Source organism: Gallinula chloropus, assembly GCF_964237585.1.
Source record: "Gallinula chloropus genome assembly, chromosome: 10".
In the NCBI taxonomy this organism is placed as follows: Eukaryota; Metazoa; Chordata; class Aves; order Gruiformes; family Rallidae; genus Gallinula; species Gallinula chloropus.
The window spans coordinates 12,001,219-12,018,048 of NC_140095.1; the positions used below are offsets into that span (position 1 = coordinate 12,001,219).

The window sequence follows — 16,830 nt, forward strand, 5'->3', positions numbered from 1 at the left end:
TCATCCTTTCATAGCCAGTTCACATAAAGATTAAGATGTCTCAGAGTTACAGCTCCTGCTGTTCCTAGCTGTGAGAGTGAAGGGAGGATTGATTGCTCAGTTGTGTGTGTGCTCCATTCAGTAAATATTTTGCATTTGTGTTCAAATGAGTGTCCTGGCAGAGGATAGCACGGTGTTCTCTGTCTCGTGTGTGTCGTGATTTTCAAAGCCAGCTAAAGGAGTAAGAAACTTAGGTCCTAATAGATAGCTTCAGCAGTCCCATATTTATTTTATGTGTTGCTGTTATTTGCTATATGCAATAAATGTCATCTAGGTTGAAACATAAGTGTTTTTTTCCAGTGTGCAGGGGAAAATGATGGCTGCATTGCAGGTAGTACCACATACAGGCAGTTGTAGCACATGTCACTGGGATCTGATCACAACAGCAGGAATAAAATGACAAAGTAAAAGCAGTAAGAACGGTCCCTCAACACAAATAACTTCTAGTCAACTGTATTAAAAAAATGAAGGATGAAAGTGGTTAAGCTCAACAAATCAAGAAGTGTCAGGCAGAGGTTGTTCCACAAGCTAGAAAATTATAATATAGAAAGGAACTTTTTGCTTCACCTACCTTGAAAGTCTGCCTGCATAATGGCACCTGTCTGGGAGATTTTAATCTGATCTCACAGCTATTTATACAGTGGGAAACATTGACTTTGCACTGACTGAAGAATCATGCAAATGGAAACCAAAACACACACGTGACAAGAAGCACTGCTTGGAGCAACAATAAAGATTGAAAGAAGAGATTAATGTTTTCAGAGCAACTAGCCTCTCATTATTCTCTCTCTTTCTCTGTCCCTGACTTGCAGAGTGCAGTACTTACAGTCTGGACAAGTGAGCGCAAGGAAGATTTCTGTTAACTCGGTCCCATTGATAAAAAGTGATGACTTTTGATATTTTGTTCTCTGTATATTTTTCAAAACACATGACAGTCGCAGCAAAGTACTTCAAAGCCATTGCCATTAGATATGTTGAATTCGGAGGCTTTCAAATAGAGTCTAACGTCCCAGGGGACCGAATTATAAAGTAAACAGCACTATTCATCTTTTCCTACCAGATTTATCTAGAGTACAATTAACTGCAGAGAGTGTACTTTTAGAGCATACAACTGTGCAGCCTGATAATGCTTCTCCCACATCACTAAGGTAATAAATTTCTGCTCCCGTCACTATTTTCTTCTGTATCAGCCCTGCGAATTCAGCTAACATAATAGCTAATACAGGGAGCTGTGTGCTGGCTAGCACTTAATTCTGTCAGGCTTTTACCTGTGTGCTTCACTATCTTTAGCATATAATTATTCTCCACATGTCCTCTGAGGAAGGGGAGTATTATATAGATAAGGAAATGATGCCAAAAAAGAAAAAGAGAGGGAGAGAGAGGTGTGGATCCATAGAGAGGATATAGATGCAACAGTGCTGTTCAAGTTTGCGTGGAATAATTAAATACTCCATGGGAGAAGGAGAGATGAGGGAAGCAGGATTTAGTAGCCTGAGGCAGTTCAGTAGGGAGTGAATAACATTTTGTGGTGCTTAATAGTAAAGCTGGTCCACTAGCTATCCTTCCTCTACTTGTGGGGAAGAACCATCTGTGCAAGGACCTCTGGAGAAGAACAATGAACTCCTCTATCTTTCCAAACCCCATCCTGAACTATTGCCACTGAACTGGCTGCCCAGATACCATGCTCCAGAGTAGCTGAGCCTGTAGACAGAGCAGCTTGCTAGCGAACATGGGGCCTGATTTGTGTAGGACCTCCACAGAAGTCAGCAAGCTGTAGGACACTCACTCCCTGTGCTGCTCTGTCCTCACCAGACTGTCACCTGCACCTGACACATGGGAGAGGACAGGCTATAAGCTCCTCCCTGATGGCTGGCAAAGGCTGTGCCATTAGTATGCATAGCTAAATACTTAGAGCTCTGGCATTACATACAGATTGGCACAAATTTCCCGTGCAGAAGGAAAAGTACCTTCTACTCTTTGCTGTGACCCAAGTGTGAATCCTTTCCACACACAGTTATGTTGGCAGTGAGCCTAGGCCATAATTTATTTTTAAAATCCATGGCTTTTATAGGCAGCGTGGAACATTTTAATACCTTGCAAGAAACACGGGGAACCAATACAGAAAAGGCCTGTTTCAGAGAAGGGAAAGGTTGCATTGCATAAGGAAAAGAGAAAGTATGAGACAGCTTGAAATGCAGAGGCTCTTCACCTGTAATGCCACCAAGGTTCGCCCTTTGCTTCTTCCTGGAGCCAGATGCTCATCTGATATAACCGGGAGTCCCAGGGACACTGGTACAGCCACGCTGCTTTACACCAGCTGAACATCAACACCTGAGCGCTTCTTCCAAGGTTGCTCATATTCTGGTAAACACCTGGAGTGCTTAACAGAGAGAGGACATGAGCATAAATATGAGAAAAACAAAACCCAAACCTTTCCCAATCAATATTGAAATAAAGGATTGAGCAGTGAGCATTAACTCACCTAAACCTGCAAAGGTGAATACATAAGCAGGGCTGCTAGAGCCACTTTTTTTTTTTAAAATAGAGAAAAAGTAGTCTTTGTAGCCATCATTATGCTTACCTTTGTTCATGCAGATAGCAGTGGCACCTATAAGCAAACCTGCTATAAGATCATGCTTGGAAGGTATTTAAAATACGCTCACTAATGGATGTGAAGTGGTCTCCAAAATGGATCAGATACACTGAGACTTTGGCAGATCTTCAAACATTTCTGTCCTCATCTTCCAGACCTACAGTAGCACCACTCAAACATAAGACAAGGTCTGCAGAGCAATGAGTTTGGAAATTCAAGGATTCCCTTTAGAGATGTGCATGTGCACACGCGTGTGACTGACTGACTTCCACTTGAATGTCTTTTATATAGGAAATTTCATGGCATTGGGTCAACACCTTCTCATTCATTTTTTCTGTGAGAAATGTAGTGGAAATAGTTCCTTTGACACATGAACTGTCTGAAGAGATGCTATACACATGGAACTAGTTAAAACACTTACTGCATGACCAGTAAATCACCAGTGTCTTTGACAAAAGAGAAAAACACTTTCTCAAAAATCATTTGAGACAAGAAATTTGGGGGCAAGGGTGGGTTTCTGCCATGTTTCAAATTGAAACAATTGGCAAAGAAGGGAAAATGACTGTACTGACCTCCCTTGGGAATAAAGCTAACTCATCTCAGAGGACAAGAGATCCTTTCATATTGAAGTACATTCGCTGTATCTGATGAAAACGGTGGGAACAATAAAACAGGTTTCTCCCAGGAGCTTCCTTGTCTGTAAAAGCCAGAATGAGCCCCACTCTACAAGGCTGAACTATATTGGTTTTATTGTGAGACAAATCTTGGGCTTCAAATCCAAAGACTTATTGACTTCAAAACCCTGTTGTCCCTCTCTGCAAACCTTATGCATTCCTTCTTTTATACATGGGAACGCTCAGCAAGTAGGAAGTTGTGCTTGAGATTAGTATGAATAGCAAGCAGATGGCAGATACCTTCCAGGGATAATTACAGTGTTGTGGAAATACTTATATAATAAACACTGAAGGAGTGCAAATGGAAGGGAAATGCAGAATTAATGAAGTTGGGGTAATAATCCAGTTGGGAAGAAAAGTTTCAAACCAGGAGTTAAATCTGAAAGGGGCTCTGTGGGAATATTAATCATTTGGGGACAGACTGAGCCTATCTCTAGTACCGTATGCCAGCACCCTCCCTGTGCTGTATATGCACAAACATTTATGCACTGTGCAATGACCAGGGTGGCTGAAAATAGTTAATCACATATAATTTCTTCTGTCTCTTAGGCACCAGATAATCAAGTGTATTCTCTTGCCGACATCGTAAAGATCTTCATGTAAATACATGACAAGTTCATCACACTTTATATACCTGCTTGCTCCTACAGCATCTTGCATTACTGATTGTCTCTTATATTTTATTCAGGTGCTTTCATCCCACGGTGCAATGAAGAAGGTTATTACAAAGCCACTCAGTGCCACGGCAGCACAGGGCAGTGCTGGTGTGTTGATAAGTACGGGAATGAGATAGCCGGCTCAAGAAAGCAAGGGACTGTGAGTTGTGGTGAGTAATGATGTGCTTTCCTCAGACAGCAAAGGAATTAACACTGTTGTAAGCTGTGCCACTGCTGTACGATGGAGCAGGATAACAAAAAAGTGACAACAGGGAAACGTGAGTACCAGTGTTCAAAGTGCTCCCGTGTTTTCCTGTTCAGAATACAGATGGGGGCCTTGTATACACGTTGGTCCTTTGGACCAATGTCCCAATTCAGGATGAAAATTAAAATTTAGAGGTTGTTTCAAGAATAACTGAACCTATTTGTTTGAAAAGTAACATTGCCAACAGCAGTGGCTTGGATGACAAAAGTAGTGATGAATGAGGGATTTGGTGTCATGGGAGGGAATGACCTTTCCTGCTCACCTGTTTCAGAAGAAGAGCAAGAAACCTCAGGGGATTTCGGCAGTGGTGGATCTGTTGTGTTGTTGGATGATTTGGAAGATGAACCTGAAACAGCAAAAAAAGACAAAGACGGCAAACTGAAGATTCATGTAAGAGCAGCTAATGAAGATGATGAAGATGAAGATGATGATAAGGATGATGAAATTGGTTATATATGGTAGTGCCCATCATAATGAGGACTCACGTTTTGCACAATATTGCAAGTCATATCATATCTCTGCAATTGTATCTGAGAGTACCTGGCACAAATATTCTCTCTCTACTGAGTTTAATTTTGTATAGTCTAGTTAATTTGGAAGATTTCTTAACTCTTTTTCTTTTCATTTCTTTTTTTCCCCAGAAAGGACTGTTTGGAAAACAGCTTTTGTTCAGTTGGTTTGGGGGATTTTTGTTCTATCCACAGGGGCAATGAGTTTTGTTTCAAAAACATTTCATGTCTTGCTCCTCAGTTGCACAGCTTATGAAATGCATCCTGTGAAAGAAGACTCATAGAAGGGGGCCCAACACACCAATACAAGGCTTAGAAGCCCTTCTCGTGTTAGAGAATTTGTGATCTGGATCATATCAGAAGCAGTTCCTTTCCTTTCATGGTGAAGAAAAAGTGGGTGCCTCATTTTCCAGTCTCTATTTGTTACATTCCAGTAAAGAGTATGTCTCTTTGGATAGTGATACCCAGTTTAATCCAGTGATAAACCCACTGGCAGGATTTTCTCTTTCTCATGTTTTTGGAGCCAAACAGGCTTAGTCCAGCCCTAACTGATGGCAGAGCTCCCACCAGGGTGTATATCCACTCACAGAACCTGTTTATTCAGTTAAGGGACACAGCCTTGATCCTAAGAGATGCTGAGGACCTCCAGCTATCCCAGACCAAGCCCTACAGGCAGGGAACAGCATCCACCTGCCTTTTGAAGTGCTTAAGGAAAGAGCATTTTGTGAATTTGTAGCATCATAACCATCTCCAAGGCTGTTCCTCAGCTTCCATCTGAACTCACTTGTACTGAGTTGCACTAACATCACACAGGCAGCCTCTGCTTCTGCTCACACACTACAGACCTGCCTGTTCTTCATTTACTCTTAGCAATCCCTCATTCCAAAGTTATAAAGCCGTCAAAGACACTAACCATCAAAAGTAATAAGCTGTCATTTCTTTAATTTAAATAGTTAATATTTATTTGGCCTGTTTCAAAAAGCAACTTTAGGTGGTCGTATTTCATAACCCCTTTGCTCAGAGTGACAAGCTGAACACTTGCAATACAGGCACATAAAGGAGAATAGTATTAAAATACAATCTCTGATTCCCTCGGCATCTCCCATATATTCACAGCTCTACAATTGCATCACAGCATATTGAGATTAAATTATTTGCTGTGTCCTTTCCCATTTCAGTTCTTTGATGCAGTGATGTACTGTGGTGACTTTTTATTATTTTTGCTGTTTTCAGAAACAGTAGGAGGTACCTTAACCCCACTCTCACATTAGGCCTCAGACATAAGTATTTTAGCAGTGCCTGTGATTTGCCTATGAGTTATTTTGCAGGATGAAAACTGTCCTTATTTCACAGAAAATTAATTAGATTGAATTTATGCTTTCCTATGAGTTAGAAGTGGGTGTAGAGGGGGAGATAGTATGGAGTCAAATCACAGCTGGTCACATATTCCCTCAAAAGCAGGGGAAATAATATCACACTGTTGGCAAAAGTCACTTTTCCAAGGACACTGGTCCAAGGCTTGTGGTACTCAACCCCTCCAAAGTCAATGCCCACTGCAGAGCCCAGCAGAGCTCTGCAGCCCCTCTCCCCAACTCTTCAGGACCTCCGCTTTCCAACATGATCCGAAGAGCAGTACACAAGAGGAACTCCTTTCACACACCATGTGCTGCAGGGCCTCAGTTGTTTTCTCCTCTTTCATTTCCTATTTGTCTAGCTCAATGACCTGAGAACAAAGAGTGAGCCTGCGTAATTGTTATTAATGCAGCAGGATGTGTAAAATCGGGAGGATGGTTCCCGCCCCTGCATCCACCCAAAAATCTGCCATCACAGTCACTTGCAGAAGGCCTGCACTCTTCCTGCCTCAACCCCCTTTGGCTTTCCTATAGCTTTTGAAAATGTATTTTAAAATCCTTGTCCATGAGCTGCACCGCACCCAGATAATTTTCTACTTGCCTTTCTTAGAAAATGATGCTGAGGAACAGCTTCCACCACCATTTCTGTTTCCCTCAATGCTATGATATTGTGAGCAGGAACTAACCACTATCAGTGGCTTGTTTCTCAAATGTGCCTGGTTTCCTTCTGGTATTTGACTAGTCAAACCCACACTCTAACTGCACAGGGCCTGTGGAAGGCACAGAGCTGCATTTTACCCCGACACTCAGCAGAGCTATACTTCTCCTGGCTGGACCCATTCTCCACACACAACTAGGTTGTCTGGGGCTGGTTTTTTGGTTTGGTTCGGATTTTTTTTTTTACCTGCAGCCTTGTGTCCCTTTGCAACAGCCCATCCCGTTACTGGACATGCCTTCAAAGGCCATGTAGCAAACCCCCTCTTCTGCCCAGCGCCGGTCTCACCAAGCCCTTGCAGGCCACTCGAGGGTCCCAGGTGCCTCCTGTGTCACACACAAACATGCAGAAGGGGTCTATAGCACGAGGGTACATGGACATCATAGGGTTACATAAGCAGACATGCCCCCACCATCCATTTCCCAGCACCACTCATGCTCTTCTAGCTCATGCATGCAACTGGTCCACCTCAGAGACAGCAGGTTTGATATCTTTCTCTATAAAACAACTACTCTGTCAGAGTCACCAGCACACACGTGCTGCAGGTCCTGGACAAACTGCTGCATGCCCAGCACAGGCAGACAAGAGGGCAGATGCCTCAGCTAGTTCGGCTGTGCTCTGGTAGCACATTTCCCTTCCCACAGACAGACACATGGACACTCAGACAGGCAGACACCCTTTAAGCACACTGGCCCGGAGTCAGGAGGATGCCCCAGCCAGGCGATCATTCAGTCACCTGCTTCAGTTGTTCAGATGTTCTTCTGAATCAGGGCCAGCATTGGCCGAACACCATTTGATTGCCCAGTTCAGCTGGGTCTGCCCAGAGGAGAGTTTGGAGGGAGCAGCTGAGGTCACAACGTGTCACAACTTGGGTAGGAGCAGGGCACAAAGGCTGCTGGGCTCAGACGGACACCTCAGACTATGGATTGCTTTAAGAGCAGGTTCTCTCACAACTATTTAGCAAAGCTCTTTTGTGATCCACTGGCATCCTCCAGTGGCTGAGGGATGTCCAGCCTACATATACATATGTGTATAGAGGTATGTGCCTGTATACATACATCATAGGAAGCTATCATAGAAATGTCTTGGTTGGAAAGGAACACGTATATGTATGTCTAGATGTGTGTCCAATTTCAAAAGGTTTTTGAAAACACTAAGAAAAATATTTTATTCTTTAAAAGAAGAAACCAGCCGTTCTACCATGAACCAGTGCTCTTCCAGATTGAGCCCCTTCCATTCTTCATATTTTGTAAAGGATTTAATTTGCTTCCAGCTTAATTTAATTCCTTTTTTCTTTTTATCTTTTCTTTTTTATTTTTTTCTTTTGCAAAGCAGGATTTCCCATCTGCAGAAAGGCAGTGACCTTCCAAATATTTCCTCATTGTGAAAAAAAGAGGGAAAAAAAAAAAAAGGAATCAGAGTTTTCTCATTCTTATAGAGGCACAAACCAACTTTTAATCTCATTTTCTTTTCATATTAGAGACTATGAAATACTGTTCGGCATTGCTTTATGTTTCAAGGTGTCCTTTTAACTACTGTGGTTAAATCAAAATCTCCTTGAGTTCAGATTTCAGCACAGTTGGGGTTTTTGGGTCATTACTGGCCTTTGTTGTGAACACAAAGAATCCTTTTCTCTTTCTTTGCCTTTTTTTAAGCTATTCTGTACTATTATTTTAAGCCATTTGAAGCGTTTATTTAATATTTATTCTACAGTTTATATTGAAAATGTAAAGTTTATATTTAAAACAACACTGTTTGTTAGTGAATGCTTCTCTTTGCCTCTCCAGCCTGGTCTGTTAGTCTCAGTGTACATTTCTGGCATGGGAATATTTTGATATTAGAAGTTTTGTAGCATCTTTCCCCCCCCTCCAGCAGCAAATGACATAGATCTAAGGTCACCACTTGATACAGACCACCAGATCGCTCAAGCTTTGCTTCCTACATTTGTTGGCTTTTATTGCAGTCCCTTCTGTATGCCATTCAAGTTCCTTTAATACATAGACCGCTTTGTACAGTTACTATACATCAAAAAGCCCTTTCTACAGTAGGTGGGTTTTGGTCTTTTTATACTTTTCTCAATGCTGTTGATGTCTGTTACTGTTAAATGCGTAGATCTGTAAGAAGAGATCCAAATATTACGTGTTTCAGTTTGATGTCCCTACTGTAGATGGATGTAGACTATCATAGTAAGTAGAACTGCTTAGTAAATTCTGAATGCTTTTTCCATAAGGAGTCAAAAGTGGAATGTGAGCATTTTGCTATCTTTGGTTATCTGTAAATGCTTAACTGTAGTCTGAAATAGTTGCATTTTCGTCTGTCTCAATAAATTTTAATTTGTCTGCGACCCCTTATTGCCTGTCCTGAATTTTATTAAACTTTGGGGATCAAAAATACTGCGGTACCTTGAGTCAGCATTTAATCATGCATGGAAATGAATGGCCTTTTCTAGTTGGTTTATACCTTATACCTCTGTTCAATGTCAGCTGTAATCTGTGAAGTTAATGTAAGGTCTCTAGAAAGCTATATTTTAAAAGCAGAAATGAAACCAAACTGAAAGCAATAACTGTGTAAAAATCAGAACTTTTCAAATTACATTAAAATTGATTTCTAAGGAACTAGCAGGGGGGAGGTGGGGAAGGAGCTTTTGTTTTTATTTCCTCCCTAGTCCGCAAATCATGTTGTTTCTGCCTGCTGCAGGTAGCCAGGGCAATGATGTGAACACAGCCAGATTCTACAGTGACTGTTACCTACATATAAATGAAGACAATATCATATTGAATACAATAGATAGGAAGCCATCCTCACTTAGAAACACCTGGGTTTGTGTCTGTCATTACATTGGAGCTTCTCTTTAATATCATTAAGCAGCTAACATTATTACAGTGCTAATTATAGTTAAAAGTGTTATTCCATCACCTTTCCTCTGTCTGTGCAATACTAATGCACTGTATGAAAGCCTGAAACCTATTTTCAAACATTTGTGCAATTATCTTCTCATCTGTTAATCCATTTATAACTTATCTGTCTGTGCACTGTTGGCTGAGTTGTGCCATCAAGGGTCAGAACTGGCCTTAAATTTCTGTTAAATTGACTGCATTAATTAGCTTATTGTGGGTATCAGACATTATTTCCAGTATGTTGCCTTACCTGACTCTAAGAAGAAATGAGCTTTGCCATTCCAAAACCACTCTGACACGCTCTTCAAATGTTTGATCTTCCATGTTTAGGTGATTTAGCTGCACCAGATGCAGTGGCACTGAGGGCTGAAAGGCAACCAAACCAAATCCAAAGGTTAAGTAGGAGATTTTAGTTGTTGGGAAGGGTTAATAAGCAGAGTTGGTTTCAGGGATAGGGTTTTTTTTAATGTCCTTTCTAGATTTAAAATTGCAGGCATCTTGTGGGCTTTGTGTTGTATTACACATGCATAGCTATGCACACACACACGCCTCTCTTCTATATACAAATGTATGTGTATATATATCTATAAAAAGAGATAGATATAAATATGCATATAAAATCATAACTTATGTGTGTATATATATATACACACACATATATACACACACACACATATCTATTTCTTCCATGCCTCCAATAAGGTTGATCTGGTGTTTTATCACCCATGCTTTGCTACTTTCTTCTGTTACATCTCCTACTGGGTTAAACACTGTGAATTAGTCCTTCAGTTTCGTACATTAAAAGACTCATAGATTATTATGATGTCCCACCTGTCATGTCCTGAGATGCTGTCTTGATTTATATTCAGATTTTCCATGAGCCTGTCCTCCATTTTGGATGAAGATCAAGGAAAAATGATCAGCATCTGGATGGCTCTTACCTGCAGGTCAGTGGAGTCCATCCATCCTCTCCTAAACATGCTTCCCATCCTCAGTAAAAGCTGCCAAACCAAGCATGGACCTCTGCATGGAAAGGGCTACATGTGACACAGTTACAAGATTAACTATTTACAGAGACACAGCCTTTTTTCTACCCCCACTGCTATCCAATATTTAACTATTTTCATTATCTTACTGATAATATTTTGCTAATGATGATGCTGTTGTTGTGTTTGGTCTGTAAAACTTCAGCTGAGAGATGAACACACACACACACATATAAAACCTCCTATTTTTCCTCTCTTGCAGTCGCTGTTGAGCTCCGCACCAGCATTACCGCCTGCACTGATGATTACTTTCATTTTTCCTTAAATACTGACAGTCAAAGGGCGAGATATTAAAAAGAAAAATCATGTCACAACAGCTTTGCACACTGTAAAGCTTTTTGAATAGATTAAAAAGAGCCAGGGAGCTATTAATAAGCATTTGACTTCGTGAACACTCCCATTTTTGAAACTAGACCATCTTTTTCAGAGGGAGCGGGGGAGGCGAAGTGAAGAGCTGGCTTTATGTAGTCAGTCTTGGGAAAAATTATATTAAAAAAAAGGAAAAACCAAGCAGTGAAACACAGATTCAGGTAAGCTGTGAAGGAGAGGGACAGACCCACTGAGCAAGGACAGAGACTACTGGTCTTCAGTGGAAAATTCCCACTGACATGACAGCGCAGGATCAGCCCATCACAACCCACAAACTGCAGAGGCACGTTCCTGCTACAAGCTGGGCTGGTCCCGTTCCCCTGTGCTCAATATCTAGTAACTGCTCCAAAATGAATCCCTGTAAACTAGGATTTAAAAAAAAAAAAAAAAACCCACAAAACCCCAAACCACACAGTGGCAACTCTGGGAGGAAGGGAAAAGCAAGGCCAGAAGCAAACTCCGATTTTGCCAGCACTATATCAGCCCAGTAATGAGGCAAGAGGAATGTAAAAGGCTCAAACGTGTGTGTTCGATGGCTCCAAAGCCACCCTCCCAGCTGTAGCTGTGCAAGAAACCCCTCAGCTGACAGCAGATTCAGAAAGAAATACAGTGTCTGGCAGCTACTGGGCTTGAGTATCACCTTCTTTCACGTAGCACTATAAATTCCTGCAATTCCACGCTAAAGGGTTGGGCAGAGTGAGAGTTTGTAAAGCAAACTTAAAATGCAGGGTCTTTGCCATGTAGTAACTGCCTTTTCTCATCTATAGTTACTCAATAAAAATCATCGCTGGAGCGTGACTCTACTTCCATTCCCAGCCAATACATTTGCAATCTGGCCCTTAAACACGGGAAAATCTACCCCAGAGCATATTGTTAGAGGGCAGGTCCAGCAGCACATTGGTTTATGCTTTGAGAAGATCTCACCTCGGAAATTATGTGCAAGCTTTGGGCAACTTCAGGCTTTGACACTGATTTTTCTACGTTGAACATCACAAATCCAGTTAATGCAAATATATTCAGGTACGAGTCCCTATGAGCAGGAGCACCCAGACAGAGCTTTGCTTTATCACAGCTGATGCATCAATTTATCACAACCAGCAAGGAATTGACCTAAATAACTACCAGCCTAAAGGAAAACTTAAACAAAACTGAGACTGTAACAAGATGTAGGTTTTCAGAGATTAACATAGGCTATTAGAATAGTTCAGGTTACAAAGGGATCTTACATAAGATCAATAGTCCCACTGTTTTTGGTACAAGTCACGCAAGGAGCTGACACTTACAATGAGGTTTGGTGGTTGTTAGTGACACTAAGGCTGCTGCTCTCCTCCAGTCCTACTGTGAGATCTGCTGCTACAACAAGAGGAAACGATACAAATAAACACTGCCTGCTCACGTACCGTGTTGGCCAGCTTTGGAAGGTGGGTACTCCTCTGTTACACAGGAGGAATTACCGTAGATTTGTCTTGGCGAGGATGAGCACACAATTTGGCTGGGCACTGTGGTGGTAGAGACAAACACATCAGGCTGGTTGTTAAACGACCCAAAATAACTCCAATATCCTCTCAGAGCAGGGCTGCCATCCCATCTGGTCATGAGCCCAGTTTCCACCCTCAGCTGAAATCATCCTCTCCTAAACGATTCTTTGGTAGGTGGCTTTTTTCTTCTTTTTTTTTTTTATTAATTTTGTCCCCAAGCCTGTGAGTTAATTAAGTTTTTAACAATGAGCTGTATCACTGTAGAACAGGATATCTGATTGCTCATCTGTTTTACATAATTGATTAATTAATAACCTTGCTAATTGACTCTGTTAAACTGGAGCAAGGCTATGTCCCAAACCACTGCTTGTAGGGCTACATTAAAATCAGGACATCGTGGCTGCTCCGTGTCCCCAGGCTCTGTGGGGGACGGCAGTATTGACTTACCAGGGTTGCTGATTTAGAGAGTGAACCTTGTTTTCACCTGTACGCCAAAATTTCAAAACGTCTCTGCTTTTTCCCCTCTCCAGACCCCTAGTAGTATCTCCTTGTGCTTGTGAACTCCAAGGATGCCTTTCTTCTTTACATACCAGCCACAGCTTATGTGGTGCAGAGTGTTGCAGCCCCATGGCCCATTTAAGTTGGCAGCATTTTCCGCCACTGTTGGCCACAAGTGCCAACACAGCTGTAAAGTGAAGCAGAAAAGCAGCAAAGCACCCCCTACCCACCTCCATTACCTAAAAACTGCACTGTGAGCTCTTCTCAAGGGCACTGTGTTCTACACAACGTGACCTGCATCTTCCTCGAGAGCAATCACAGCTGAAATAAGGCACAACCTGATGGATCCTGTGCTACTAAATGGAAGGGGACTGTGCATAGAAACGACCACCAACAACAGTTTGCATTTTGATGTCATTTCTTCTTATCACCCCCAGATGTGGAGCACGATGCATTTTTGCCGCATGATGTCATCAGAAAGCAAGCCAGCAGCGCGGTGGAGGGGTGCAGTCATTGCCTGAAACATTGATCCTGAGGGTGCTTTCCAAACAAGCTTCAGCCAAAGCAAGAAGCAAGTGTTTCCCTTCAAATCTCTCGCTAAGAAAAGGTTTTCTCAGTCCCAACCCACCTGCACCTACCTGAATAGGAGCCCAGAGTGATTTCACCAAATGCTCAGGGGTTTATTCTGCCCCTGGAGAGCAGGTCAGCCAGGACCATCCCGCTGCGCTCTGTGCAGTGAGTTAAAGATGTTCTGAAACAGAGAAACCATGTTCTGAAACAGCAAACAAAGGGCTAAACATCAGCACTTGCCTTGGCTTTCAGAAGTCAGGAATCACCCAGGAGGCCAAGGTGCAAATCCACCACCCCTGATCCATCCCAAATCTCTTCCCACACCACTTGATCCATCCTCAGTGCTCATCTCTGGCTGCTTTATATGGACCACAGCAGTGGCTGAGCCTCATCCCTAATTCAGGCTGCAGTCCCACTGAAAGGTCCTGGCACAGGCAGGTCTTGATAAGAATGAAATCCCAAGGAGCTGGAAAGGATTTAGGACTTAGAAATGAAGAGATGGGGGAAAATCCTCCACAGTGGACTAAAAACTGCCTTGACACATGCATCTGCAGAAGAAGCTACGGCCAGTGGCCATTTATTTCTGAATATCACAAGGATTCCTGAGACATCAGAAAGGGAGGGAGAAGGTGGAGTGACTCAAGAGCCAAGAGTTAGCCATCAAAGCCCTTTCTAAAAGGCTAAATTAGGGGAAGATATATGCCACCCCCTTTTTTCTTTTAAAAAAAATCTTTCCATAGCAGTGTGACAAAGGCTGGTGGCATCACTCCTGCCAGGATCATTTGTACAGCAGAGCAGAGGTAGGAAGTGGGTTGGTAACACGCTGTACTTCCACAGTGCCAGGGAAGTTTTCTGAGTAATGAATCCAGGGGCTAATCCATCGTGCCTGCCATTTCAAAGAGCCCTGATAAACTCGTCTCTTCTTGTTTTCGTCTCTAAGGCTTTTGCAGATTTGCCAACACAAGTTTTCCCTGAAGAGGGATCACAATTCAGGTCTGAAATGCTCTAATTATTTACAGTTTGTCACACCGTAATTTATATTTATTGTTTGTGGCTCTTATTTACACGTGTTCATTACTTTCCTATTTTAGTCATTTATCCTGTGTGCCCCCCCCCTTTTTCAATTATTTCACATATTCACAGTTTATCAATTATATTGCCAAGATGCATTTAGAGAGCATAATTTGTTTCTAATGCATGATTTTTTGACAGCATGATTTGTTTTCACATTTGCAGAGAATTTTAAGATGACAGTGACTCTAGGGCAGAGAATTAAAAGTTGAGAAGCTTCTTTCCCAGGGAGACATTTACTCTCACCTACACAATACACACTCCTCATTGCCTGCATTTGCTGACCTGCTCATCAAGTCCATGCTTGTTCAGCTCTCAGTGCAGTTTCCCTCCTGTGAATGGAGTGTTAGAAGCTCTTAGGAATGATCCAAGCTCCCTAGGTTCCCCTTCCCTACCCAACAGCCCTGCTGTCCCCTCAGAGGTGGCTAAAACAATGCTCAAAGGGCTGAAAGGGTCATTCCCTTTAGAGTAATTGCCTTTAATGAGGAGGACAAAGAGCCCTTCCTGCCCTTCACTGGGTTTTTGGTGAAGCAAATGGATCCTTTCTAACAAAGTGCTGTCATGAAGGGGGTCCCTGTGCAGGGGGACCAGTAAAAGCACTCCCCCTGTTCCCCTTACCTACCAAGAGCTGTGAGGGGTTTCCTGCTGTCTGGCTGCCACTCTTGGAGCTTTGCATGCTGCCAGGCTCAGTCTGGCAAGGCAGGGAGACCAGCTCTTCAGAGCTAAGTGCCAGGAAAGCACAAGCCCTCCCACCATCATGCAAGAAGGCATCCAGCATGGGATGGGACTGGTTACCTGCATTTATCCATTTACTGAGGCAGCCTGGCCTCTCCTCTCATGGTTCCAGCATCCCCCACAGTATTCAACCTAACTCTACCGACCTGCAGCTCCAAGACATGACAGAACTAATCATCTTCCCAGTTTTAGTCTCACCCCCATGATCAGAGGAGGGTGAAGGAAGAAGAAAGGACTTTTTTCCCTAGACTGCTTTGGGTGAGAGGCTCATTTTCAGAGAGGTGGCACATTAGGGAGCGAGTACTCTGCTGGGATGCTGCACAGTATGTACAGAGGTGCCAGCTCGGCAGTGACTCCGGCCCAGAGGAAATCTCTTCACCCATGGATTTTGAGGCCACATATTAAGCAGAAATTCAGCTACAGGGATTTTTTGCTATGCCCCACAGATGTGTTTTCCTACCTGGCTTCTGCCACTGAACCCCTCTAGCTGCTTTTGTTCCCATGATCTGATTTACTCCGTCCAGCGAGGCTGCAGGGGAGGATTTATGTTAACGAGGTCTAAAGCAACCGTGTCTGACTCTTACTTGCTGGAAGCAAATCAGGTTCTGTCTCAGCGACAGCCCAGGTAATTGGGCAGTGCTGTGCCAGTAACAGGGACACGGCCCTTATCTCCAGACTGATTATAAAGAGCTGACTAGAAGAGTGGGGTTTCTGAGAGGGTTCAGAGGCTGTGGGACAATAGATGTTCATTGAACCATTGTTTTATTTCCAGGGAAGATGAAGGCTGCTGGATAAGTTTGGTGCCCTCAGTGATGTAGCTGAGGCCTCATGCTTTGTCGTCTTCTTGTTTTTCCTTTCAATGTGAGCTTTTGGAGCACATCAGTGGCATCCATAACAGTGTTTGTGATCAAGGCACAGCCAGGTCAGAGGGTTTGTCTTTAAAGGAGCAGAAGGCCAAATCTGCTCCACTCTGCTCACATGTGATATCCTTCACATCCCTCCTTTCTTCCTCCTTGGAAAGCCCTTTCAGATGCATCCCAGTCTACCACTGTCAGGACAGATGGTTCCCAGCATCATTTCTCAGCTTTACCCAGGCTGAGATGGACCTTCTGAATTTGCACCTTCAAAAGACACACATCTGCCTTGCAAGATGTATTTCAAAGCTAACTCATTCTGTATTTTCTGACCTAAATGCTGCATTCATGGCTTGTTGAAGCCATTTGAGGTAGCAATTAATTTCTGAAGGTGGAAACTGCCTTTTGAAAAATATTTTTAAATAAATATTTGCAGAAGGAAAGAGATAATAAGAATACTTTCCTTTAAGTATTTATGTACAATAATCAAAGCTTTTCACGTTCAATTT

The 16,830-nt window shown here is 42.7% G+C and overlaps 1 protein-coding gene across 1 annotated transcript in view; it reads left to right on the forward strand.

Moving 5' to 3' along the window:
• The window catches only part of SPOCK1 (SPARC (osteonectin), cwcv and kazal like domains proteoglycan 1), a gene marked incomplete at both ends in the record, with an annotated part of 298,243 nt that extends 293,554 nt beyond the window's left edge, over positions 1 to 4,689 (forward strand). Inside the window, 2 exons of the mRNA XM_084268439.1 lie at positions 3,995 to 4,132; positions 4,499 to 4,689. Of these exons, the coding sequence (XP_084124565.1) occupies positions 3,995 to 4,132; positions 4,499 to 4,689 (329 nt within the window). The remainder of the gene's footprint in view (positions 1 to 3,994; positions 4,133 to 4,498) is intronic.
• Positions 4,690 to 16,830: the final 12,141 nt, after the last annotated feature.